This window comes from Chanos chanos, chromosome 10 (genome assembly GCF_902362185.1).
Source record: "Chanos chanos chromosome 10, fChaCha1.1, whole genome shotgun sequence".
Classification (NCBI taxonomy): domain Eukaryota; kingdom Metazoa; phylum Chordata; class Actinopteri; order Gonorynchiformes; family Chanidae; genus Chanos; species Chanos chanos.
The window spans coordinates 32,142,637-32,168,967 of record NC_044504.1 but is presented as its reverse complement, the minus strand read 5'-3'; the positions used below and the strand labels follow the sequence as shown (position 1 = coordinate 32,168,967).

Below are 26,331 nucleotides of genomic sequence, written 5' to 3'. Positions count from 1 at the left end.
TACGGTGAGAAAACATCCTCTTTAATCTTTAAAAAAAAAAAAAAAAAGACGAATTATGGCACGGGAAAAAAACAATACACCTAAATAACTATTGGACTCTTTATTATACTGTGTTATACTGTGATAAATTAGCTAAGGTTTTTAGCATTTTTTTTTCAGCCAAGTTGAAGTAAGTATTGGGAAATTAAACTGAGCAGGTTTTCCAAACATATATTCAGATGAAAACACTGCCATGATTCAAGCTGACCTAAAACAGGCCTTACCAGCTCAGAGCATTGAGCAAGACAACTTAAGCTAAGCTAAGCTAAGCATTCGGCAAGGCAAAGTGTTTTCAGCAGGTCGTATTTAACGCCATTTTGTCTGACAAACAACCTTTTTTTTTTAATAATCGTTCAGCACATTTCTTCACGGGTTTGGGCTGATGTTTCAGGAACATCAGCAGGCAGTCACCCCTGCAGCTGCACACAGTGTTGTTAACAGAGTTTTGTTTGTGTTTTCTGGGGAAAGCAAACCGCTGGCTCGGGGACTACCCCACTGGGACACAGTGGAGTAACACCGCAGGACATGCAGCGTTAGGTCATAGGTACAAGTCATCTGGCCTCCTTTACCAGTCATTTGAGAGGTTTTTCAGTGGGGTCCCCCCCCCCCGCCCCCCGCTTATTGCTGGTTTAAATTGTTTACGTTACCCGAAAGACCACACTAGACTTTCTGAAGAATTGTTTTCTGGTTTTTTTTCCCAAAAAAAGGTTTTCTTAAGATAAGAAAACATCCTTAAATAGCAATCCTTTAGTCTGAACTTGTGTCTTTTCTATTATTAGAATTCAGAGTCATGAACTGTCCATTATAGTTTTTTAGATTTGTCCCAGAACAGCACTGTGTCTCTTGGTTTATTGTCAGAGCACAGTCAGTTCCTGGCTGCAGCTTTTTAGGGTCTTGTGTTTTGGTGTTTTTTTTTCTCGTCTCTGCAATAACACCTCACTCTATCCACAAGCTCTCTAAATAGAAAAACTGTATGACACAAGCAGAAGCGGCTGTTCTCACTCCAGGGTGTCTGACTCAGAGAGAAGATCAGATTACAGAGAAATTCCTTTGAAAAGTGATGATTAGAAAAACTTAGAAGAAACTGAAAAATCTCACAGTTTGACATTCAAACTAGTATGTAGTGGTGGTGGGGGGGTGGTATATTGGTGCATCTTTGTTGCATCAGTTGAGGCCCATGAAAGAAAGAAAGAAAGTTAGGAGCTGATGAAGTAGAAGAGGGAGCACTCTCAGTGCAGGTAGTAAAACACCCGTGTGTGTGTGTGTGTGTGTGTGTGTGTGTGCGTGTGCGCGCGCGCGCGTGTGTGCGTGCTGTGGAATGCTGAGAATGCAGCTGGCTCAGTGAGGAACAGGCAGGAAATGGAAGCTGCTTGAGCATTATACTGGGTCTATTTTTAGATCCTGCAGGTCAGGGGTCCCTATGTTCAGGGAATAAAAGAATTTGTGGTGTGGTTCATCACTTGAACTTACCAAATCACATCTTATATATGAAGGCCGCAATTTATGGCTTGACCTCTGTGACTGTGACGTATAGCAGTTTGAAAGTGAGCTTTTCTGAAAAAAAAACACACACACACACATCCACACTCAGGTACAAATATTAAGGGAAAGATATTTGCCATCTGTGACCAGACCTCTTGAGCAGCCATAGCTGAATTCTATATCCTATGTAGATTCAGCTTCGAGAACTGAATTTATGAAATAAATAAATAAATAAAAGTTTTAAGAAATGGAGGACATTGTTTTAGACTGGATAAAAGTGGTGGCACGTGGTTTAAATGAATTTAAATCATCATTTATTTCAGGTCCATATCCCTTAGCGCTTATTAGTAACCAGTAGCATTTGAACTTATGATATTCTCAGGATCTCGATCCTTTCATTCTTGAGATGCCATAGATCTACCGCTATCTATCTATCTATCTATCTATCTATCTATCTATCTATCTATCTATCTATCTATCTATCTATCTATCTATCTATCTATCTGTCTCTCTCTCTCTCTCTCTCTCCCTCTCTCTCTCTATCCAACTATCTATCTATCTATCTATCTATCTATCTATCTATCTATCTATCTATCTATCTATCTATCTATCTATCTATCTATCTATCTATCTATCTATCTATCTATCTATCTATCCATCTATCTATCTATCTATCTATCGATATGTGTCTGTCTTTATATCTATGTATCTATCTCTTGGCTTCTCCTCCTTCTCCCTGTGGAGTTGTAACTGGCCGGGCTCAGGCGGTCTTCCCTAATGTGGTCTGAAGGGTGTCCCGCTTTGCTCTGCCACGTCCTGACGTGACTCCGTCCGACTCAGACTCATCGCTCTGACACCGCATGTCTGAGGGATGGCATGTGAAAAACTGTGACCGTGTTTAGCAATGTGCGTCTGCTTTCTTCAGGACATGACAGCACGCGACCTGCTCCAGCAGAGGTATACCCTACCCAACGGTGACACGGCCTGGAGGGCCTCCCCGCTGGTCAGCGCCGCTCAGGACGGCAAGCTGGTGCTGCTGGACGGTATCCACCGGGTCAATTTGGGAACCTTGACCGTCCTCTCCAGGTCAGGAAGCGGTGCCGCTTGACTCAGACTGATTCACGTCAATGATTATCTTCACCGCGCCGAAGCGATCGGCCTGAAATAGCTCAGGAAGCCGCGCAATGCCTTGTCTCAAATGCACTTTAGGACATCAGCGTGACAGTGAAAGTCTTCTTCTCTTTCATAACGATTTACAGTAAAACAACTGACTCACCATCAGTTCCTCTTGTCCGGGCTATGCTGTTTGCTGTGGTAGATGAAGTTTATGGTCGTTCGTCTTTATTTGACTGTAACATACTGCTGCTTTGTGTCTCAGGCTGCTGCATGACAGAGAGCTGACGCTGTACGATGGGACTCGGCTCTTGAGGTGGGACCGCTACCAGGCTCTGAGGGAAGACCTGCAGCTAACAGACCAGGAGATGCAGGACAGGTACTTTTGCTATCAGGTTATCCCTCATTTGAAGTTGTCTCTTAGTGTATCATTTAAAGGATTTGGACATGAAATGCTTTTTTTTTTTTTTTTTTTTTTTTGGACATGAGTCAAATTACTGTAAATTAGTAAATTAGACCATAATTTAGTTAGACCGAGAGCTGAGTTCTGGGAAATTGTTACGGCAATTAAGTCATAAGCCTTAAGCCTTGGTTTTAAACCTCTTAAGCTTCTGATGTTTTACTACCAATTATATGCTCAAAAGAGCTCAACTGTGACAGTTATAATATCATTTTGTCTGTTCAAAGTCTCTTCCTGTAAACAAGACCGAAAATGTTATCCAGTGTATACAGCCAATGTGTAGATTCAAAAGATTTCTAAATCTTAAGGGCTCAGAGGTCTTTCCTACCAAGTGTATATGGAAAGTTTTGAAGTTCTCCAGTTGCCTGAAGCTCCAGTAAGGTGAGGTTTAGTCATTTCTCATAAGAGCTGTCATGGGCTTAGCCAAGTCCGCTCAGTGGAAACAGCCGTTCTGGAGTGTGACCACACCAGAAGCGGTGTGTGTGTGTGTGTGTGTGTGTGCGCTTGTACGTGTGAGTGTGTGTGTGTGTGTATGTGTGAGTGTGCGTTAGAGTGAGAGGAAGAGAATGTGTGTGAAGTGGGAGTATTCAGTATGAGCCTCAAGGCGTCAACCAACGTATGTGAAGTTAACACTCATTATCACCTGTGTGTATGCTCATCCTCTGACGCATGGTCGCATTTATCTGTGCAGGCTGACATACCTGCGGTATCTATATGTAATTTATGTGAAATCTATGAATAATGCGTGTAATGCATTAATGTACGGTCTCACCAACAGACAAAAGGAAAAGAATTCGGGCTTTGCTGTATTTCATTGTTCATGAGAAACAGCGCAGTCTCAACAGGGGTATTTGTCATGGAAACTTAATCAACACCTCAGACGCACTGCTGTTCAGTGACACACCATCACGCTGTCAGTTCTCTGTGCCATCCTTCCTGAACTCGTACGAACCTAGAGATGCGTCTTAACTGAATAGATCACCTCATTAGGTCCATAATAAAACAGGAGAGTACCCGACCATCTGCTCATCAGTTGAAGCTGAAGTGTGATCGGGTCATGGAACAAGACACTGATCCTAAATGGGTCTAAACCTAGTCTAGAGCTAAACCCCATTAAAAATGTTACATCAAGTCCAGTGACGAGCTGTTCTTGGTTAAAAAACGTGTTGTGAAGTAGTTTCGTCGTGCAGGAACCAACCCAAAATTCTTACGCAAAATTCCCACAGTTATGTGTGAGATAACTCACCAATTAGAGAAGGATTTTGTTAGCAGTTATCTCAGCTTAAGGTGGTGCAACCACCTTGCAAATCTAACGGATCATAAACTCTTCACCCTCAAATGTTGCATGTGGTTAGCATGTTTTTAAAATAAATAAAACAAGTGTAAAACCTTGATGTTGTTTTTCACACAGGCTCCATTTATATGCAGTTAGCTCTAATAAAATGAAGTTGTAAAAGTAAACAAACCTTTGAAAATAGTTTCTCAGAGACCTGTGTATTTAAGATATTAATCCTGTGTATTTAAAATAATTAATTTTAACCCCAAGGAGCCTTTTTCAGGGAGATGCCTTAAATCTCTTTCTGTCACGACAAAGATGCATGTTAAAGTACTTAAGCAGTGTTTATTCATGAAACATAATGTAGAAATACTCTTCAGAATTTATTTCATTCGATCCAGTGAGTTAAGACACATCTCCAGCACTCGCTCATACCAGCTGATTGAGGTTGGACCGGCAGAGTACTGATAGTGCGTCTGAAAGGAGAGCGGCGCCTCTGAGGTGTCGGCTAAGCCTCGGTGAAATCCTTCCAACAGCCGCTGCACTGTAACCGATGAGCAGCTACTCAGGGAACGGCCAAATGATCTGTCCTTCTACGTGTGTCAGAGAGAAGACTGCATATTAAACGAAAGTCCTGAGCTTCAGCGCGTCTCGGCTGGTAAATTACGATGTGATGCATAACAGGTCGTAACAATAGAGGCTTTCATCTTTCCCCACAATAACAGGAAACCACCCACTGGGACAGGCTAGCTGGCTCCATTTCTTCTGAAGGTTGATTTTATGGGGTTTGTCTAAGGTTCAAAATGGTTTATTTTTGTCTGGCCTCACTTGCCTTCAATATGTGGATGCGTAATTTGGTAATATTGCTCGGATTTTATGGTATCGTAGCGTTGTTTTTTTTCCCAGTTCGTCTTTTGATTTGCAATGTGTTTCTTCAACACGTCGCAGATAAATAGCACGGTATTCGAAGTATGATGGCGACGTCCCAACAGCCTGACAAAATCTGAAAGTCCACTCTCAGCTGGAATGTAACCATGACGGCAACAGCATATGTACGAACGCTCACACTGTCATGTTCACAACAAGTCCTATACATCTTCTCTCCCCCCCCCCCCCAGTATGCGTTCCAGGTTTCCCTCATTTCTTTCACGTCTTGCAGCAAATGCTGATGTTTTTAGGACGCGTAAGGGGCACGTAAAATATACAGTTCAGGCCCAAGCAATAAACCAAACATTTATTTATGATGAGCAATTTTATTTTCTCAACGCGCGCCGTCTCTTTGCAGAAAGGAAAATGCATGACATTTGTCTTCATTATTGCTGTACTCAAAGTAGCATTATTTTTAGATCTGAGTGACACGGTCATACTTTCCTTTGGTTTAATAAGTAAAAGGCAGTGACACCTCTGGCTTATGAGAACAGTGTGTGTTGTGTGTGTGTGTGAGTGTGTCCTGTCAGTGGAACTCCACCAAGACAGCTGGATGGAAGGATGTTTGTGGTGGCGCGTCTGACGATGAAGTAAAGCCACTTCCTCTTCCTCAGTTTCCAGCTGGCAGTGTCTCAGGCTACACCTCTGATCTGTCTCTATGTGGTCCCACCACTGCTCTTAATTATCACGCCTGCGTTTCAGTTTGGCAAACACGCCTCAGTCACGCCCCAACAGCTCAGCCCCCAGACCCCCGCCCCCCCCCCCCCCCGCTGGCCCAAAATGGGGTGGGAGCATGGGGGGTTTGGGGGGGGGGCGCGAGGTCACTTTTTCAGGTTGAGGGTGAGAACGAACACCGCCTTGATATCCAGAGCCGGGTGTCATTCCCTATCTTCAACACTAAGCCAATTCTGAATCCCCCATGCGTCTCTGTGTTTGTCAGTCACCTCATTTGGAGTAATCACTGAACGAGATAATGAACTAATTAAAATATTAGATGACTCTGGAACACGGCCCTGTGGTCTTAGCGTTTTTGGTTGTTCCGGATTAGACTATTTCATGAGATCAGTGTAGGTTTATGAAGCAGCGCATACGTAGGCACCTGTGAGATGTATCGTACTTGCTGTAAGGCATTGCACCTGTTGTACAGTAAACATGAAAAAAGCAGAGTTTCTATGTAGAGAGTGGACAGGGGATGGAAGGTAGTTGCTAGGCAACTGGAGAAAGTTAAGCTTGTGATGACTGCCCATGTTTGAGGACTACAACTATATAGTAGCATTGAGTTCTCTCTCTCTCTCTCTCTCTCTCTCTCTCTCTCTCTCTCTCTCTCTCTCTCACACACACACACACGCACACATCCTCTTTTTTCACTCTCACTTTTTTTCTCTCTTTGTCAGGAGGTGTTTTTCTGTATTACATGCTGGGGTCTCCATTGTTTTATAAATAGCTGTAGCTGTCTATTAGAATTATGTGCCGACGCTGCCAGCAGGCATGGTGGTGGCAGTTGTGTAGCGTCAGCCATGTCAGAGAGAGATCAGAAAGGGCATGGAAACTGACATGGCCACATCCAATTCCCCCTGACAGCTCGACCACATATTTTACACTTATCAGTCCTCAGGTGTGTGTGTGTGTGTGTGTGTGTGTGTGTGTGATTGTTTAGTGTAGTCCTCAACAGCCCTTGATAACATAACTTAATCAAGGTGGTAAAGCTTGATGAATGGCAGGACTGAGAAACAGTGTCACCAATGAGAAACAGAGCCACCAGTCACCAGTGTCTCATTGTCTGTGCTTGCACTCTATCAATGACCCTACGTTTTGTATTCGTTCCATGGCAAATGTGAGGTGACCATCTGCTACCACTGCCTTTCTTTCTCGGAGGAAGCTTGTGGTGGTTCTTGTTAATGGTCACGCAGTCTAGCCAAGGTTCCACCTCTCTGGATTTCTTCTCTGTACTTATTTATTTATTTATTTTTGGTACGTATTCATTTCTTTCTCTTTTTTTCAGGTCCATTTTCCCCATCCATCCGTCGTTCAGGGTTCTGGCTTTGGCGGAGCCTCCAGTGGCAGGCAGCGCTACTCAGCAGTGGCTTGGCCCTGAACTTCTCACGATGTTTCTCTTCCACACTGTCAAACCTCTGGCCCGAGCTGAAGAAAACACTGTCATTCAGGGCATGGTGAATCCACGGCTCTGAAACCCCTTCACACACACGCACAGGCGTACACGCATGCACACACACACACACACACACACACACAAACACTCTCCACAGAACGTTTACTGATGCCCCATACACACAGCAGGAAATATGAGGTTTCGTTTGCGTTTAATCAGTCATACTACCGAGAATATAGGTGTTTGTAATACAGTTACTTCAGATTACAATTTTAATTTGTGATAACATTTTAAATTGGTCGCGTTTTGTCAAAACATATTTTATATGAGTAAATCCTGAGCGTCTTGTTGGACTGAGCTTAATGTTTAATGTTGTCCTCTTTTTTTATGGTTTTTTTTTTTTTTTTTTTTTTTTTTGTAGACTCCAAATGTTCCTAGAGAAGCAGTGGAGCATTTGCTGCATCTGACACATAGCCTGAGACAAACCAACGACCCTACGGTGAGCTGTTCTCTAGTTCCATTTAAAATGTCACCAAGGGAACAGATCTGTTTCTTACCTGAGCTATGGACCATTTACTGCAGCACCGTTTATACACACGCAAAAAATAAATAATAGGTCAGACACACCTCACTAGGTTACACTCTAGGAATCTGTTCGACGACAACACAGACTAGAGCACATAGATTAATGATGAATGTTACATGTGTGAAATGTGATAAATATGAAAAATCCTCTTTGATCGAAATGTTTTAGTCTCTCATTTGTTTGTATGTATTTAGGTACGTGTATCATTTTTTTAGACCAAAGAAACAGGAAGAGAAGGAGATAGAGAGAGTGTGTCTGTATACGTATTACATCACTCAGTCATTTTCTCCGTTCAGGCCCAGTCTTTGGCCTCGTCTCTGTCTACCAGACAGCTGCTAAGGATCTGTCGACGTCTCTCGCAGTATCCAGAGGAGAGTATCGCTCACGCTGTGAACAAAGCCTGTCTCTCCAGGTACATCCTCACACACATACACACATGCCCACACACACCCTGAGGGCTTTGTATCAATTACCCTTCATTGTCCACCTGATATAATAGTTTTGATTTATAAAGATTTAACATATTACTTTAACATATTACATATTACATCAATTTTTTTTTAATGTGCTACATATGAATGGTTTCACTGTGAATGCAGAAATCCCTATTAGAAGCCCGTAAGACCTGAGTTTATAATGTGGAGCTGTGTGAGCGGTGTGTTTATGCGGTGAAGATCTCACGCTCTCTATTTATATCCAGGTTCCTGCCCAGTTTAGCGCGTTCTGCTCTGCAGAAGAACATGGCCAACTGCTCTATAGAGGATCGCGCGGAGCCAGCCCTCGAGCAGAGAGAGGACCACACCTGTGAGTTAAAGAAAACACAAAGATTAGTCCAAGCAGCTTCTCACCAGTGCCCTCAGCAGTTTCACGAGCTTCCCAAACCAATCAGTCCGTGTCATCTTCTCATACCGGGTGAAGGGAGCGGATCTCGGAGGTCTGAGACGCGCCGAATGAGAAAGGGGAAAAAGCCGTCAATGAACAGAATAGCGATGGGTTTTTTTTGGGGGGGGGGTTGCAGGAGAGAGATGTGCTCAATGCTCGTTGCTTCTTTTCCTCTAAAGGTGTTTTTTGCGCCTCATTTCTGTCTGTGCCATCCTGCCATGCCCTGTGTTTTATCCCACCCGCCCTTTTTGTCCTCTTTCTTCCCCCCTGTCTGTCTGAAGGCACGGTAAAGGACGGCGTCCTCACCATCGGAAACGTCTCGGCTACGGTTTATCACCCCGACGAAAAAATGAAGGTTCCCGACGTGCTCTTTTACGAGAACGCTCAGGTAAGCCCGTTATCAGACTGTCCTCGACTCCCGACGCATCACACGCGCGATCTCTCTCTCTCGCCCTCTCTTTACCGTCTGCACGCATCTGGAGCCATGCATCCATCAATGCCAGCACCGCAGCCTGGGATCACCGCTAATCTGGTGTGTGTGTGTGTGTGGGGGGGGGGGACGCGTGGTTACGTGCGCACGCCTGTTATGCGGTGTTGATGTGCGTGGAATGTCTGTCTTCGTGATCAAATGTCAATGTTGCGGGGTCAAGGCCTGTAGCTCAAAGTGCAATAGTTTATTCAGGGTGAAATCTCACAGTCTCTGGCTGCGTGAAGTGAATTGTCTCCAGAAAAATATAACTCAGGCGTCACACGCACACATGCACGCACACACACACACACACACACACATACTGGAACAGCTTGTTTACAAGTTTGTTGTGGCTATGGCTTAAATCATATTCCATTATTGGGGATTTGGAGGCCTCATTTAAGCATTTCGGTATCCAGAATTAAGCCTCTTACTGTTACCTTCTAATCAAAAAGGAATCAAAGGAGATTGTGTTTTGCTTTGGTACTTTAGTTTCTCAGCAATATAGAGAAGCTGTTATTTGCTATTCACCGCACATGCGAAGTGGCTAATTGTTCCGGTTTTGAACTGAGCCTGTAATTTAATCCAAAGATATTGCATGACGGAATTTGGAATTTTGGTGAGCAAAATGTCAACCGGACCAAAGCACAATTTCAAGTCACATCTGTCTACCCTGCCCATTTGTACATACACTGGCCCCTACAAGTTTAAACACCTCCATGGACAGTTTTGGTTGCATCGTGTAATGAGATAAAATATGATTGTCTCTTTGTTGGCACCCATGCAAATTCTGCTCCGCGTGTGTTGCCTTTTGAGCCGCCAGTAGATAGCTGCATTACATGGAAACAAGGTGTTGGAGTCCTCACGAGAGAAGAGGGGGATGACCCAGATACACGTCTTTCTCGGCCATCTCTCCCCTGCCGTGCTTGTTAAAGAACAAGAAAAAAAAGAAAAAAAAAAGGAGGAGGAGGAGGCAGGAGAGAGAGAGAGAGAGAGAGAGAAAAAAAAAGTTATTGCCTGTGCCACTTTTGAGTGACCTGGTTTTTGTCCTTGGAGGGAAAGAAAGGGTAGAAGTGGAGAACATTAGCGAGCCAGAAACGAGGACGTGTTAAGGGGATGCAGACAGACGGCCACATCCCCTGTCTACACCCTCATGGATGTTTTTTTTTTTTTTAAAACAGTACCGAATGCCACAGTTCATGCATCCAAGCACGTTCAAATCAGAATGCGTCACGTTACCGTTCCGACGCTGAGGACTGCAGTCAATGTCTCTTAGAATGTTTTTTTTGTTTGGTTTTTTTTTTGGTACCCCATTTTGATTTTTAAATATTTGCTCAGAAGTGTTTGAAAAGAAAGGCGTTTGTGCATTCTTTGAGTGCGTTCAAATCCACAAGGCTGTTAATGAGCAATACACTTCACAGTTTGTCTTAAGCCTCATGTGAAGTGTTAAATGTGGCGTAGAGACAACATGCTGTATTTTTATTTGTTTTTCAGTAGGGGAATGGATATGAAGTGTTTAGAACGGAAAGTCAGATTAAAACTGGAGCGTAAAAGATTGGCTAGATAACATGATATGTATATAAACAACATTTGAATAGGAGGGGGAAGTGCTACAAAGTGCTGTGATGCTTGTCAATGAGGATGTCTAGAGTTGGTCTGAGTCTTATCTCTTCATCTGTCTGCCCTCTCTCTTTTTCTCTCTCTCTCTCTCTCTCTCTCTCTCTCTCTCTCTCTCTTTCTCTCTCTCTCTCTCTCTCTCTCTCTCTCTCTCTTTCCTTCTTCACAGCACATGATGGTGATGGAGGACATGCTGAAAGACTTCCTACTGGGGGAACACCTGTTACTGGTGGGAAACCAGGTAAAGTGAAACACCCCCGTCAGGCACTGAAGCCAAATCTAAAGTCACCCCCCCCGCACCCACCCCCACTCCCACCCATACCAGCATCCTGCTTGCCTCCAGCTTCCATTTTCAGAACCAGCTCACAGGGCCACAAAAGCGTGCTTGTTTATTTCTCTATTTAGCCTGCCCTTCAGTGACTGCATGTTTAGCCACTCTTGCCCGTGTGTCTGTCTGCTTTTGTCCTGAAGGGCACCCGGCCCTCTGGACAGAGAGAGTGGGTGTGCTCACTGCTGTCACACTGGGCCTATGGGCACCACATCAACTGACACAAATACACACACACACACACACATACAGAGCACACACTCAGATTGATTGTCACACACAGGGCATACTTTCATTGCTGCGGTACACAAACACACAGGACATATTCAGAGCTAAGAATGTGTCACAAGACCAGTGAACATACTGATACCTTTTAAATAAACAACAGTCAGAACCATAGTTGCGCAGTTTACTTGTCCGGAGATGCCAGGGCAATGAAAATAATTAAAACATATATGTCAGCAGATGATGTTTTTTTTCGGCCTTTGTGATTACGTAGTATGAAGTATCTGCGTATATGTATTTGCTCTCCTCTTTGAATCACAGGGTGTTGGGAAGAACAAGATTGTAGACAGGTTTCTACATCTAATGAACCGGCCCAGGGAGTATCTGCAGCTTCACAGGTAATAAGTTAAACAGCACATTAAACAGCATAACACACAAAGACTCCTCACATAAAATTTATTCCCGGCAAGCCAAGAGGAACGCTTATGTGTTGTTGTGAAATCGCCAGACATAATTCCACTGACGTAGTGGACTAAGGCCACTGTACTAAAGATGACCGTATTACAACTAATTGTTTTCTTGCTATTAATTTTGTGACTTGTGTGGGGTTCTTTTTTGTTTTCTTTGGGGTTTTTTTTTGTCTTTGTCTGATTTTTCATACTAAGGGCAGCTGATATTCACAACTTGAGCTTTGTAATGATTGAAGCAGTCACACTGAAAGTTTGGTCTATCCTTAATTTGATATTGCCGTTTCTTCTCTAAAGCGTGAGCAGTTCTTGACACATCTCCCTATTTTCCTGTATTACCACAAGCCCATCAGATCACAGGACAAGCCTATTTTAAGGCTTCTAGAGAATTTCTCATCTTCATTAGAGCTTGGTTCCATTGTCACAACAGAGATAACCTGTATGTCTCTACATTATGTGAAATGATTAAAAAAAAAATAATAATAATATATATATATTATACACACACACATATATATATATATGTGTATGTATGAATAGTCTTATAACATTGTATGTATTTTAGCAACACGGAAGAGTTTGTGAAAAAAAAGATATCAATAAGGGCTTTTTATTTTCAGAACTCCTTGCGCCTTTTGAAGTCGTAGAAAGCCGGCCATTATGATTTATCAAAGGTGGTTTTTCCATTACGAAGCACGATATGAGCCGTCTCCAGCAGCCCTTCCCAGCGCTTTGACCAAATAAAGTTCTCACATCTCCTCCACAGGGCTAGAGGAAATTATTTTTGTCGCTGAGAAATTAGGACACCTGTCTGTAGTGCACAGGGAGTCATTGCTCTAAAGCTGTCCTTTTGCCTTTGAAGAACTTCTGTGAATAGATGGAAAAAGCCACCTGCATCACAGCACACACAGACTCTGGTTAAGGTGTTGTCGTACGAGAGAACCCGATGTTAGCACGTAGTATTATAGGGATTTTTTTTAGTTAGAGTTCTATTGTTCATTTTCGTTTCAAAAGAAATATTTTGGATTTGTAACGAGAAATCAAAATGGAACTGCCTTGTGCGGTGATTGAGACAAAACACTATCATTGATGTTTTCATCAGCCTGGCAAATTAATGAATGAAACAGGGCACGATTCCTCAGAATTTTATTTAACTCAAATACAGTCTTCTCTACACTCATGCTTTAGTTGGAGATGGTGTGATGCAGATAACATCCATCATCGAATTTTGTTAAACTTCCTCTCAAGACAACTTAATTGAGTAATTCCAGAGAGCAGAAATTCACTTCTTCTGGTGAAAGTTAGTTGAAAGTTGGCTGTGTTCATATGGCCTTGTTAAAGAACTCTAATATTAGACTAGGGTAATCACTTCAGGGATTCTCCCTGTCAGTAACTCTACTGAGACAGTCTTCACATCAGAGAGAACTAGACAGGAACGAGAGTGTGTCCTGCCCATCAGAGGCAAATTGGGTCACGTTGTCAGATTTATTTCAAGCAGGACACGGCAAAAAAAAAGGCGACGTTAACTCAAAAACCCAAACAGTGTAAGAAAATCTCTCTAACCTGTATTGTGTGTTATGTTAACACTGTGTTGTCTTAACATGGAGTGTATATGTCTTAACCCTGGGTATGAAGTGCTGCTATGTCTCTTGTTTACTTATTTATCTTACATTATATATATATATATATATATATATATGTGTGTGTGTGTGTGTGTGTGTGTGTGTGTGTGTGTGTGTGTGTGTGAGTGTATGTGTGTGTAGTATATGCTTTGCTATGTAACTGTGTTTTTGTCCATGCAGAGACACAACAGTTCAGACATTAACCTTGCAGCCTTCAGTGCGAGATGGGATCATTGTGTATGAAGACTCTCCACTGGTCAGTGTCCAGTTTTGTTTTTGTTTTTTGGTTTTTTTTTATCCTGCATTGCTTTGACACAGCTTCACTGAGCTCATTTCATTCAAGTCACTGAAACTCACTGTTGGGCACCTTGGACCTGTTTATAAATCTTCTCATAGATGAATGGATGAATGTTCGTCCAGGTACAAGCTTTCACGATACGTTTTCGGTTCAGAACGCGGACACCACATAGTCAAAAAGCCGTGTGCAAAACTCTTCCCTAAACTTTCCATGAGCTCAACTATCTCAGTCAATGTGGGCTTGTCTTATATATTCTGTTCATTTCCACCCACACTCAGAAATGTGGGCTATGAACTTTTCCAATTGTTGTGGCGCACACATTTTTAATGCTATTTATAACTCTGCTAGCAGATGGTCTCCAACAGGGCTCCAAAGAGAGCCCGTTTCTTTTTTTTCTTTTTTTTTTTGGCCAACAAGCACTCAAAAGCAGGGCCAGCCCCAGACGAGGTGAAACGGTGGTTAAAAATTCATGAATGAACCAGCAGACGTTATGTTGTGTTCCTCCGGACTGAAAGCCTCCAGCCGTCTCCGTATTGTTTTGTTGGTGCATCATGACATTTAGATGTGCAGCATTCAGACCTGTGTGGCCAGTGTTGGCTTTAAATGGGTTTTAATGATGTCTCTGCTCAATACAAGGTGAGGGAAGATGAAAAGCTCCCTCCAGCTCAGGAGTTTGGCGCCTCAATTAGCAGCCCAGCGGCAGCTCTCTGGGTATTAATAGTGTCAGCTTTGAAGACCCTATGATGTCTGTTCTGATATTTATGCTTTAAAATGCTTGAGCGTTGTACCTGGGGAGAGCGGATAAAAGCAACAAGAAAATTGCCCATCTCCAAAATGGTATTTTGGACTGGAATCGGATCGTGAAGGCAGCTAATGTGTCTAAATGTAAAAGGTGATGAGAACAACCTAGGTGAGGTTTAAAACAAAATTGGGTTTATATAACAAGCAAAGAGCGAAAGGACTGTCCTCCACACCTCATTAGTTATTTTTGCTGCGTTCTGGGCTATTTTAAAATTACCTTTAAACTCTTGCTTTTACCCGTACTTCCTTTTTTTATGTCCACTCAAAGAAAAGACGAGATTTATGAAAGATTTTTCCACCCCGGAGATAAACAAGAACTAACGTAAGCCAGCACGAAGGACACGAAGTTTTTGGTCTGAACGATATGAGAACAGAGCTCTCCTGTCTTCTCCTTGTGTGCCGATATGAAGGTGAGAGCCGTTAAGATGGGACACATCCTGGTTATTGATGAAGCAGACAAGGCCCCCACCAATGTGACCTGCATACTGAAAACGCTGGTGGAGAGCGGGGAGATGATCCTGGCGGATGGGAGAAGAATAGTGTCTGGTAAGATTCACTTGATATAATTCACAGATATATCAGTTCTTATCCAAAAAAAAAAAAAAAAAACCAAAGTGGATGGTATTAAACTACTTTTTTTTTTTGCTGCTCTCAAATATAGCTGACCCATAAAAGAACATGTATTTTGCCTACATGTTGTTTATTAGTTTATAGTGTTGACTTAATGGTGGTGTGCTTTAATTTTTCCAGATCCATTAGAGGTTGAAGGAAGACCTAACGCCATCCTCATGCACCCAGACTTTAGGATGATTGTTCTGGCCAACAGGCCTGGCTTTCCATTCTTGGGGAATGACTTCTTCGGAGCTCTTGGTAAGCCCTGTCTACGATTTCTTGGAAAAGATCGTAAATCAGATTGAATTCAGTTCGTGTCTTGACGTACGCGAATGTGTCCCCTGCCAGGCGACATCTTTAGCTGTCATGCGGTGGATAACCCGAAGCCCCAGGCCGAGTTCGCCATGCTGAAGCAATATGGACCCGATGTTCCCGATGCCATTCTCCAAAAACTGGTCGCGGCCTTCGGGGAACTGCGTTCCATGGCAGACCAGGGCGCCATCAACTACCCTTACTCCACTAGAGAAGTGGTCAACATCGTCAAACATTTACAGGTACCCAGTAGAGCAGCGAGCAGTTTCACTTGAAAGTGAATTCACCTAGCGTCTAGCGCTGCAGTGTTTCCGGGTCAGCTAGTCTTGCCTTAGAAATTTCATACTTGAAGAATTCCCTGCCACTGAGGGTGTCTCTCTCCTCTAAAACATTCATGGCGACCTTTGTTTAATGCATGAGGGCGAGCACCTCTGCGTTTGAGTGGCTCAGTATGCTTAAAAAGACTGAGGAAGATGAGGGGGGCGGGGGGGGGGGGGGGGGGGCTAGGATGAGGAGACTGTCTGTTGGCAGCGTGTTCCGGCCTGCCCTTCCCGTAGAAGCCACGTTGTCATTCTGGGTCGCCTGTCTCTGGGGCTTAACTCCACTCACGCCTCAGTGGCCTCCTTTTCTCCTATGCCCGTGCCCAAGTTATCCAGTACATACACAGCCCCAGAGAGAGCGAGAGGGAGTAGCGCACGCTCCTCTGTCATATCACATAATGGGAGAGCTGCCAACGCGATCTGCCTCAGAGATATGCATGGTTTCAATAAGATGTATGAATATAAAAAAGACTTTACAAAGGACTTTCTTAAGATGCGGATTCAGGCGTTGTTTTTATCTCCCCTTCTCCTTATCATCCCTTGTTTCAAAGACATGAGTGTGTCGGAGAGACAGAGAGAGAACAAGACAAGGAGAAATTATTATTAGCGGGGAGCAGGTTTAAGGAGTCTCCTCATTATAGATATTGTTTCTCAAGGCCTGTGTGAACTGCAGTCCACGTTACAAATGCTCTGATCAATAACCGTAATTGTGGTTGACTGATCGACCAAGTCCCAGCATATGATTATCGAAAACAGAAACAGTTAGAAGACAAGTAGTGGTGATTCATCCATCACTAGAGTCACTGGGATCTGCATTGGCACATCAGATGCATTCACTGTTTACTTGGGCATAAGTTATTGACTCATTGGGTCAATAATCTATATTGCAAGGATTGTTGAGGTCAGTTATCCTGAGAGTTATGGATTTTCATGCCATAAGTAGCAGCATAATTACATGCAGGTATAGACACAGAGCAGCCCAGTGTCGAAGCAACGAGGCTGAGATGTTCGCATGATTCTCAAATGATCCACGAGGAGAGTCATCTCCAAAATTCAAAAACTCCAAATCCCCCAAAAAAAAAAAGCTCTGGAGATTGAACCTCCCTTACTTGATAATACGCTTTGGCTTTGTGCAAACCCCTAAATACCGTGCACTGTTGTTTTTTGCATGTTGTCGTTGTTGTCACGATTCATTAAGACCTGTTTGTGTGTGAACATCTCTGGCCGTTACACAACCCTCTTTGCTGAAGAAATTGTCCCAAGTGACTTGAGCATGTCGCCATAGAAACCAGGATTCATCTTGGTGAAGGGAGCATTTATCACCATTAGACTTTACAGACGCTGTATTGACAGCAGCAGCTCCTCTCCCTCGGAGATCTCAGTCACTGTTATTGACCTCATTAGGCACCTGGACTAGCTAAAGAAAGCCCCTAAAGCAAATCCCTCTCCTTCTCCCTCTTCCCTCCTACTTTGATCTGATGTCTCAATATCAGTCTCGGTCTCTCATTGGTTGTAGTGATAGAAATCCTTTATTGGGGAACACAGAGAGCGATGAGATTGGGCTTTGTTCTTTTGCCCGCATGGCATAGAAAGGCCCAGAAAGAGCCTTTGTCTGAATGCCATTAAATCAATCATTGAATGAAGGCAACATTGCTTCTTTTGTTCTCCCCAACTGTTCACTTTGTCAACAAAAGCTTTGCGTGACCTTTCCAGAAATTTCCGAACGAGGGCCTGGCCAACGTGGTCCGAAACGTCTTTGACTTCGACTCCTACAACAAGGATATGAGAGAGGTGCTGATCGCAGCGCTGCACAAGCATGGCATTCCCATCGGGGCCAAGCCCACCAGCGTGCACCTGGCCAAGGAGTAAGAGCTCAGAAGCTTCTCGCACACTCTCACACTCTCACCGTTCGAAACACAGACCGGGCGCCGTTCACGTTTGTAGGGTCTCCATGGATAGTTGCGTGGATAGACGGATTCTGATGTGTGAGACTAGCATTCAGACACTTCTGACTGGTCTGTGTGTCCTATTTAAGATACATCTAGTGAGAAGCCACTATACAGTTTCTCACAGCATAAATGTTGTTTTAACAGACCTCAGGATAACTAAGCAAACTCTATACATTTCAGACCTGATTACCTTGAAGTTTTACCACCGATACAGTAACACCAGTATTCCCATAATTGCTCGATAATCCTGGTTTGACCACTGGCCGGTCAGTTCCTCTTAGTGGAGCATGGCTGTGTCGTGATGAGTTGACCTCTCCATCTCAGTTTACTTGAAAAGATGTTCAAAGCTTACATATTTACTTTTGCAAATGTTTTTAGTGTACTACATCTTACAGGTATTTTATGACTTGAAGAAAGGTAATCTCTATGAGATTAGAGAACCACCAGAACACTTAATTTAGCATTAACTCATTCACTTTCTGTGAGAAAGGCAGTCTCTTATTAAGAGAAATCATTTTAATTGTCACTCATGTACTGATTTTGCTTTTAATAAAGGAAAATATTTGTTTCTTCTGTCTCCTGTTTTTTTCCCGTATCACTTCGTGACATTTGTTGAAAAATGCAAATTAACGTTTTATTTGGTACAAAATAGTGAAGAAACAAGTATTTCCTTTTACATTAAAAGTGAAACATACTATGAAGTACGTCAAGGCATCTCCATGTCTTTCTGTTAAAATATAAAAAAAAATCTGTATTTCTTGAATAACGTCTGAAGAATTTGGAAATGACTGATGTGCCAGCGTTAATGATGAATACAATCCACATTTTGTGGTGTGAAGAAATCTTTCTGTCGTAAACTGAAGCTTATTGTCTTGTGGTTAATATTATTAGCTATCTGTTATGCTAACTCGTCATTGCGTTACATTCAACATGCCTAAATTCCAGAGGGAATGTGTAATGATTTCTGAGGGGAAGCAAGATTCCTGCAAAGAGATATTCAGTCAAAACAGCAGGGACTGAGGCTTTAGCAGAGCATGAAGAGTTCAGCTTGACTGGAGATGAGGGAGATAGCTTCTGAATGATGAATAAAGAGAGTGAAAATACCTCTCCCCAAAAAAAAACAAACCAAAAAACGAGGGAATATGCCGCTGAGCTTTTACGAGGCATTTTTTTTTTAGCTTAGGCAGTTTGTCTTGACACTTATTAACAGTGTGTTCTTTGGCTTGTCCCTCTGGTGTTTAAAGTAATTAGTGTGAGTTTGATGGAACCGAATATGATTTATCTTTGTTGTGAGTTATTGGCAAGACTGGAGACTACACGCAATTGTGAAAATACGCATTGCACAAGCGAGATCCTTTTGAAAATACCTAGATAAATACTGGACATCAATTAATCCAAAGCTTCTGGAAAAGAGAATATCGCTGTTTACTGTCTGAGACTCTCAAAATGGCTCAACGTTAAAAATAGCTGAAAGATTAGGTTGATGCCTCCTGCGTAAATATATACCAGGTGTCAAGACGCTATGCCGTCATCATTGTCTTTGTGTACTGATTGAATCAATAACATTTTCATTTCACATCATATCCAAGCACAGAACTGCTATCAGAACATACATATGGGCCGAAAAACTCTTTACCCTCTTGCTGATGGCTAGGAGGAATTTAACAATGGTAAATCCACCACCAGTAATCAGTAACTCATCATCCCATCTCCAGGCTACCTCTGCCGGACTGTAAGATGCTGGGATACTGGACCAGTAACCAGGGCGGCAATGCGCGTCGCAAGTTGCTGTGTCCTACTGAGTCCCATCGCATTGATATCAAGGTATCGCGTTCGACTGCATGTGTTTAAAGTGCTCCTATCGAATATCGGCGTTGTAATTACTGTGTTTTCCTTTGTAAACAGCGGGCATAGTTCGTGTAGTGTGATTAGATTGTGGTGCCATCTTTCTGGGACGATCTTAATGTTTTCGTAACGTGCTGTATCATACAGGGTCCGGTGTTTCTGCGAGTGCAGAGCTACCCGTTTGAGAGGCATGAATCCAGAGCTATGAACTTCACCGAGGAGCAAGCTCATTGGCAGATCCCCATGAATGAAGTCAACATTGTCTGTGATGTCACCACCGCAAACGGTAGGTCAGGACACGAATAACGTTAGCTCAACCCCACAGTATCTGACATGGGACATGTGTCTGGATCTCCAGGTACATATATGGATGTCTGTGTGTGTTTGTCTTGCAGATATGATCTATGTGGCCACATGCAATCCGGTGTCCGTGTATGCCATGCGAGATAGAGCGGACACCCTCCAGTATATTGAACTGTACGATGTCTTCCCTCGCACCATTAGCGGCGTGTGGCAACCCTTTGTCACCGTGGCAGCACTCGGTAACCCGTTGGAGGGCCAGGTGGTGTTGCACGAGGAACAGGTAGGCTCGTGATTTGTAATTCTTTCACACATACACCCTCAACACCTTTAGCCGACGCTGCTGCGGTCTCCGCCTAACTTCAACCAATTTCCCTTGACTGAGGTATCACACTTACACATCTGGCACTGATTGGTCAAATAAGCCGATGACACAACTCATATTTATAGTGGTTATGCTCAGTGATCTTTGTATGAAGTACGAAGACACATATATTCACATACACATATGAAATAACAAGCTCATCTGCAACATGAGCTTGAAACATCCCACAGTGCATAACTTTATAATGGTTACGTTTCACACTCGCAGAATCGGGAGTTTAAATGAGTTATGGAGTTAAAGGTCCGAGAACATCTGTGATTCAAAAAGAGAGGTAGAAGTGTTTCACATATCCCACCGTTCTGGTCTTTTAATCATGATTTTCGTGGCCTCGGTTAACCCCAGTTACATAAGAGACAGCTGAAGGTTATGCCCCTTCTTACGTGTATCCTTGCACCTCGTAGAACCTCACTTACCAAATAAGGCTTTAGTAGACGAGGAGGGGGAAAAAAAAACAAAAACCAAATGAAAAAGTAAATTTACGGTCGCTCACTGAACTGTTGTAGAGTAGAGTAGGAAGAAGAGGAAGCCTCTAAAAATACCTCACCAAAGAGAGAAAAACGAGGAGAGAGAACAGAATTACTTATTACTTCTGTCCAAAAGCGCCGAATTCCAAACTTCACAGGAAGGGTCGTCCAAGGGTCAGCGCTCTCCCGATGGAGGAAAAACAAAGCCTGGACCAAACCCGGCAGCCTGTGGCCCTGTTGGCCCACTAGAACCAACGAAGAGGATTTATTCAAGAGTGACGTCAACCCTCCGTAATTAGCGCAGACAGTGTGTACAGTACATTGGCGAAACCATAAGGAAACGGTTTAAATTGAAACGGGTGGGTGAGGTGCAAGGCTCCTTGCGAGTCTTTTTCCCATAAAAAAACAGAAGGGGATATCAAAATGTACGTAGCGCGAATGGAAGAATCGTTTAATGAAGCGGTTTTTTGGGGTTTTTTTGGGCTGTATCTTTCATTTTCTTTTAGTGGAAACACACACTGGCTTCAGTGGCCTCTGCTCTCTGTTTAAAAAGGGGAATATAGCTCTGAAAGAGGGCTGTTTGTTGATCCGCATTATTGCTCATGAATCTGGAGCGTGCCACTCCGGCCCTGGGGAGAGCGGTCTGTTGTCCCCTCCAAAAAACATTCTGCCTGTAACCTCAAAGCAGGGGAATGTAATGACTAATTCTAACCAATTCTGATGTGAGAACACCCCCCCCCCCCCCCCCCCACACACACACACACACACTTTCCTCAGACATACAAAAATAAAGAAATAAATAAAGATGCATTTGTCTGAACCTGCCCTGCAAGGCTGCCCTCCACTGTCTGAAGAGCGTAACTTCTACTCGCAATAATACACAATGAGAAAATTTCTGCTCTTCTCACCAGAGCAACACCGTGCTCCACCTGGATCTGGTGACGGGGGCGGTGAGGAGACTGGTTCTGTCTCAGGACAAAGAGGAGGAGCCCGTGCGTAAGTCAGCCAACTGGTGGAACAACAAGGACAGTCAGGTGAGGTTCGGTGCTAGCTCAGCCGTGTGTCAGTTTCATTTCACCTACCAAACGCGTCCCTGCTATCTAAAGTGTTAGACATGGTACGTAAGTTATCCAACACAGTCTGAAGTAGGCATAGTCTGACATGTAATCTCGGACTCCTATCATTTCACATCAGCCTGTGGTTTTGGCCTGAATCAGTTAGGCCACTGCAGCATAGCTTTGGTACTACCACTCCATGCTAAAGAAATTTTAAAAGATATTCTCTCAAAGCCTGCCAACATATCTCTAAGACTGGCTAAAAATGTCTCTATGTCTGTCTGTAGTCAAGCTACAAGATGTGCCGGGAGTTTGCCCACAAGAACTGGCTTTTGTTCTACAAAGAGGGCGGGTAAGCTGGGCTCTGTCTCCCTTCCGCCTCCTCCTGTCTATCACAGTACTCTGTTTGGACATGTGTAATGACACCCACTCTGTCCCACACTGACAGGAATCAGCTGGATGTTCTGGACGTGCTGGAGGGCCAGGTCCACACCATCTCTCTCCCCATCAACCTCAGGGCCGTCTTCCTAGTGGCCGAAGACCGTTGGCTGCTTGTCGAGAGCAAGACTGACAAGTATGTCCTCTCTCCCCTCTTCGCATCGTGTTTTTTTTTTTTTTTTCTTCTTCTTCTTTTTTTTGAAGATTCTGTCTGGTCATTTTTAGCATATTAATATGCATTGAATTAAGCATGCAGTATGTCTTTGAAGGCTTCATAGCTCGGTCAGCTACTGTGCTATATTCAGTCGTATTCAAACACACGAAGGACAGCACTCACTATAGTAGAGTGATATTGATCTAAGATTCCAACCCTCTCAGTTCCCAACCCTGATAGCCAAAAATGTAGCTTAGTGACGGCGTATCATTGGAAACGATGCGTTTGTATCTTTTACGTGCAGAAAGTTCCTGTTGACCAAACCTATGCACATGGGAGCAGAGAACTCTGGAGTCTGTCAATTACACACCATCAGCGAGGATGCCGTCAGCAGCGGCTTTGGGACAAGCTCTGGTACTTCACATCCTTCAGATACACATCCGTTTGCAGCTCACCCCATTACTCACTTCAGCACTAACTATCCGCAAGTCCTCGCAAGACCAGTACACAGTCATTACAGTGTTGTACCGGGTGCACCGCCTGACTAAACAGTCAAAGACGAATCGGCATCTCGATACGCTTGCGAGAGCTGTTATTAAGGAGGCTTTTTCAGTCAGGAGACGGTTGATATTTCTCTGCATTTCTTCACGCTTGTCTGCCTTGAGCAGCCAGAAGTCCCTCATGTGAAATTTAGGGGTCTCAGAACGAACTAAGCTAGCGTGACGTAAGCCCGGTCTTTATGGATAGCTTGAGAAAGTTAGCTTTTTTTGTCTAGAGAACAGGAGTGAGGAGTGTGATTTTATGTTTGCATGTGCGAGTTCAGAATTGTGTTTTTACATAGGCTGTATGTGTATCGCATGTGCACCGTTCGTCTGTAAACTCAAACAAAATAGAGGTTCTGCTTTGGAGATGGTTTCTGCGTTCTGGGACGGTCACTCTGGCGCTCGATGCATCTTGCGAATAAGTTTTGAGGGTGTCGCTGGTCAGTGGAAGGCTTTTCTCTGTAGGACCGTATGAGTAATGTCTGAGATTAAGACAGTTTGTGCTCTGTCTGCTAGAAAACAGTACTGGTTTGTTTTGAATGCCTGAAATAGCAGGTAAAATAAATTGCGGTGTGTTTGTTTATCACCTTGTGGAAATACCATTTATGGAAGATAAATGTCCTCATGGTTTTTCCATCTGATAAACAGCCACCTGTCCTCGAACCTCAAACAAAATCACAGAGGCACTTTCTTTTCCATTCAAATCATCACTTTATAAGGTCTGAGAAAACACCATATTACAACATCTTAATAACTGTTTATTATTGGTTATTAAGATGAATGCCTTTGTCAAGTGGAAAGACTAAAGCTTCTACTTAGCAGTTCGCCCTGACAGAAGACACACTGTGTCTCCCAATGTGAGAAATGACTGTGTTTTGATGACATAAAACCTTTCTCATCGTCCCACAGTCTTTAATCATGGCAAGCTTGCCAGGATGTCATTGGAATAGCTGAGTTATAGTCAACCAAACAGAGCTCTTAAAGTGATAGACCTGGAACTAAAAGGGTCACTGAACTCTTTTTGAGATTCATCACAGAAGAGAAATGACTTCTTTTCTAAGAGATCATATTTCCAGGTCTGTTTGCAGTGCGTCCGTGTGTGTGTCTCTGTGTGTGTGTGCGTGTGTGTGTGCGCGCGCGTGCGTGTGTGTGTGTGTGTGTGTGTGTGTGTTTGTTTTTGACCATATCTCCTCTCTCTCAGGGATAGGAGACACAGCTCCTCAGGAGATATCCTCGGAGCAGTTGCCTAATGAAAACCTAAGTGCTGCTTTGGGACAGAAGATTGTCTCCCCCAATCGCATTGTTTGTGACCCAAATACTTACGCCAATATTGTAGTGGGCTTCCCAGACCTCATGGTGAGTAACTGAGAAGGTGTCCCTTACACGTCTCCAGTTTTACTGTATGAACTATTGTATTGGATGGACTGAGTAACTAAATTTTCTCATAAGCCGTGTAGGCCGATCTCTGCAGGCGTTCACTCATGCTTCATCCAGTGTAGTCATATGACAGCTATTTTTGGCCACCAAACAGAAAGTCATCTAATCTGTGCTTCTTTTTTTGTTGTTTTTTTTTTTTTCAGTCTCCGAATGAGGTGTACAGCTTTAAAAGGACATCACCCCTCACAGAGGGAAGAGGTCCCGACATGTTTTTTGGGTCGAGTCGTAGATCGGGACCTGCCAAGAGGCTCAACTGTGTCAGTCTGCTAGGGGCAAATCAAGTGATTCGTGCACTGCCTCCTACACAAGTGCCCCTGGCTGACATCTTCCCTAAAGGTGAAAGCGCATCAGAATAATGAAATATGTCGTTAATAATTAAAGGGATTTGCTCTATTCACCTATTCATCCTAAATCAGGCAGCAGACATGACATAATCTGGCAGCAGCTGTGCGGTGTTCATGGCTTAAGCAGCATTCTGGTAGCAGTCTATCGTCGTTAGAATTTTATTATCTCTCTCACACACACACACAGATGTCACCCCTCCTATGACTGCAGCCTACTTGGAAGTGACAGACCTGAACTCCAAGAAGCTCAAATACGTCCCTGTTCCAAGGTAAACATTTCAATATGCATTTCTGCAATTCACATCATTAATGGCAAAATAAATGACGTTAAGAAGTGACAGCACACTTGTATCGTAAATGACGTAAATGACAGCGTTGAAATCTTCCGAAAAATCTTGAGTCATGCATAGACAACTTGCTGGAGTTCCAGTGGTTGACTCAGGTAAAATCTATAACTGTTTTCTGCACTGTTTTACAAAGCTTTAGCTCCCCCCAGTGTGCATTTAAAGATATTGCAGATTGAGCTAAGCACAAAGTGAAAAACACAAAACTATTTGTAAGTATGTCTGATATAACTCTGAAAAAGGTGCTGAGGTATGTGATTGAGGCCTACTTGCTATGCTATTTGTAAGTCACTTTAGACAGAAGTGCATGCAGAATGACTGAACGTAAATGTTTTCTGCACTGTCATTTTATTAAGTTTAAACATTTCCCATTTTCGAAAATCCTGCGCTTCTACATTTTCCATAAAGCTTGCTTCATGACTAGGTGTTCTAGTTTGTTCTAGTTTATTCAAAGCCCATTATCACTGTCTACAGTCTCAGAGGGCTTTACATGCCCACAGGTTTACAGCAAACAAAGCAGAGAAAGCAGGGTGGCACCCCCTGACTTAATCCTCAGAGCAGGCATGAAAAAACTCCCCCAGAAAAACCCGGGTGTCATAGGGAAAAATGGGGGAAATCTTGAGAAGGACCACAGAGAGAGAGCAGACCCCTTCGTGGCCAGACAGGTGTGCAATAGGCGCTGACCCAGTGGGCAGTTACAGGCGCCACAACTGCCAGGACGAGGGGGATGATGATGATGAGAAGGATGACAGGGAGGGATGAAAAAGACGGGGGCGGGGCGGGGCGGGGGGGGGGGTGTATTATGGTCCAGTGGAGGGAGGGGGGGGCACACCTGAGAGGAAAGCAGCTGCATTCATACAAGGCACTCACACTCAAACATATGAGACACAAACATGCAGAAGATGCCGGAGAAAAGGAGAACGGTGGTGGGGTACCAGGTCGGTCCAAGCCCATGTAGAATTTTATATGTTAATTAAGAGGCTTCCAAATTCAGCCCCAGCATGACCCGGGAGCCAAGCCAGAACAGGTGTGACGTGGGAAAACTCCCTTGTTCTGGTCAGGGTTCTGGCAGCAGCGTTCTAGACTAGCTGGAGACTTCTTGTATTACAGGCATGGAAGACCAGAGTA

At 43.6% G+C, this 26,331-nt stretch overlaps 1 protein-coding gene across 1 annotated transcript in view; it reads left to right on the top strand.

The window, feature by feature from the left end:
* vwa8 (von Willebrand factor A domain containing 8) overlaps positions 1–26,331 on the top strand; it is a 59,475-nt gene that overhangs the window by 8,326 nt on the left and 24,818 nt on the right. Inside the window, exons 13-36 of the mRNA XM_030786889.1 lie at positions 2,447–2,607; positions 2,900–3,013; positions 7,300–7,468; positions 7,829–7,906; positions 8,290–8,405; positions 8,694–8,797; positions 9,157–9,263; positions 11,131–11,202; positions 11,836–11,912; positions 13,784–13,859; positions 15,113–15,248; positions 15,453–15,572; positions 15,663–15,868; positions 17,660–17,811; positions 19,611–19,719; positions 19,888–20,026; positions 20,136–20,323; positions 21,801–21,923; positions 22,232–22,296; positions 22,393–22,518; positions 22,841–22,950; positions 24,280–24,434; positions 24,659–24,851; positions 25,047–25,128. Of these exons, the coding sequence (XP_030642749.1) occupies positions 2,447–2,607; positions 2,900–3,013; positions 7,300–7,468; positions 7,829–7,906; positions 8,290–8,405; positions 8,694–8,797; positions 9,157–9,263; positions 11,131–11,202; positions 11,836–11,912; positions 13,784–13,859; positions 15,113–15,248; positions 15,453–15,572; positions 15,663–15,868; positions 17,660–17,811; positions 19,611–19,719; positions 19,888–20,026; positions 20,136–20,323; positions 21,801–21,923; positions 22,232–22,296; positions 22,393–22,518; positions 22,841–22,950; positions 24,280–24,434; positions 24,659–24,851; positions 25,047–25,128 (2,978 nt within the window). The remainder of the gene's footprint in view (positions 1–2,446; positions 2,608–2,899; positions 3,014–7,299; positions 7,469–7,828; positions 7,907–8,289; positions 8,406–8,693; positions 8,798–9,156; positions 9,264–11,130; positions 11,203–11,835; positions 11,913–13,783; positions 13,860–15,112; positions 15,249–15,452; positions 15,573–15,662; positions 15,869–17,659; positions 17,812–19,610; positions 19,720–19,887; positions 20,027–20,135; positions 20,324–21,800; positions 21,924–22,231; positions 22,297–22,392; positions 22,519–22,840; positions 22,951–24,279; positions 24,435–24,658; positions 24,852–25,046; positions 25,129–26,331) is intronic.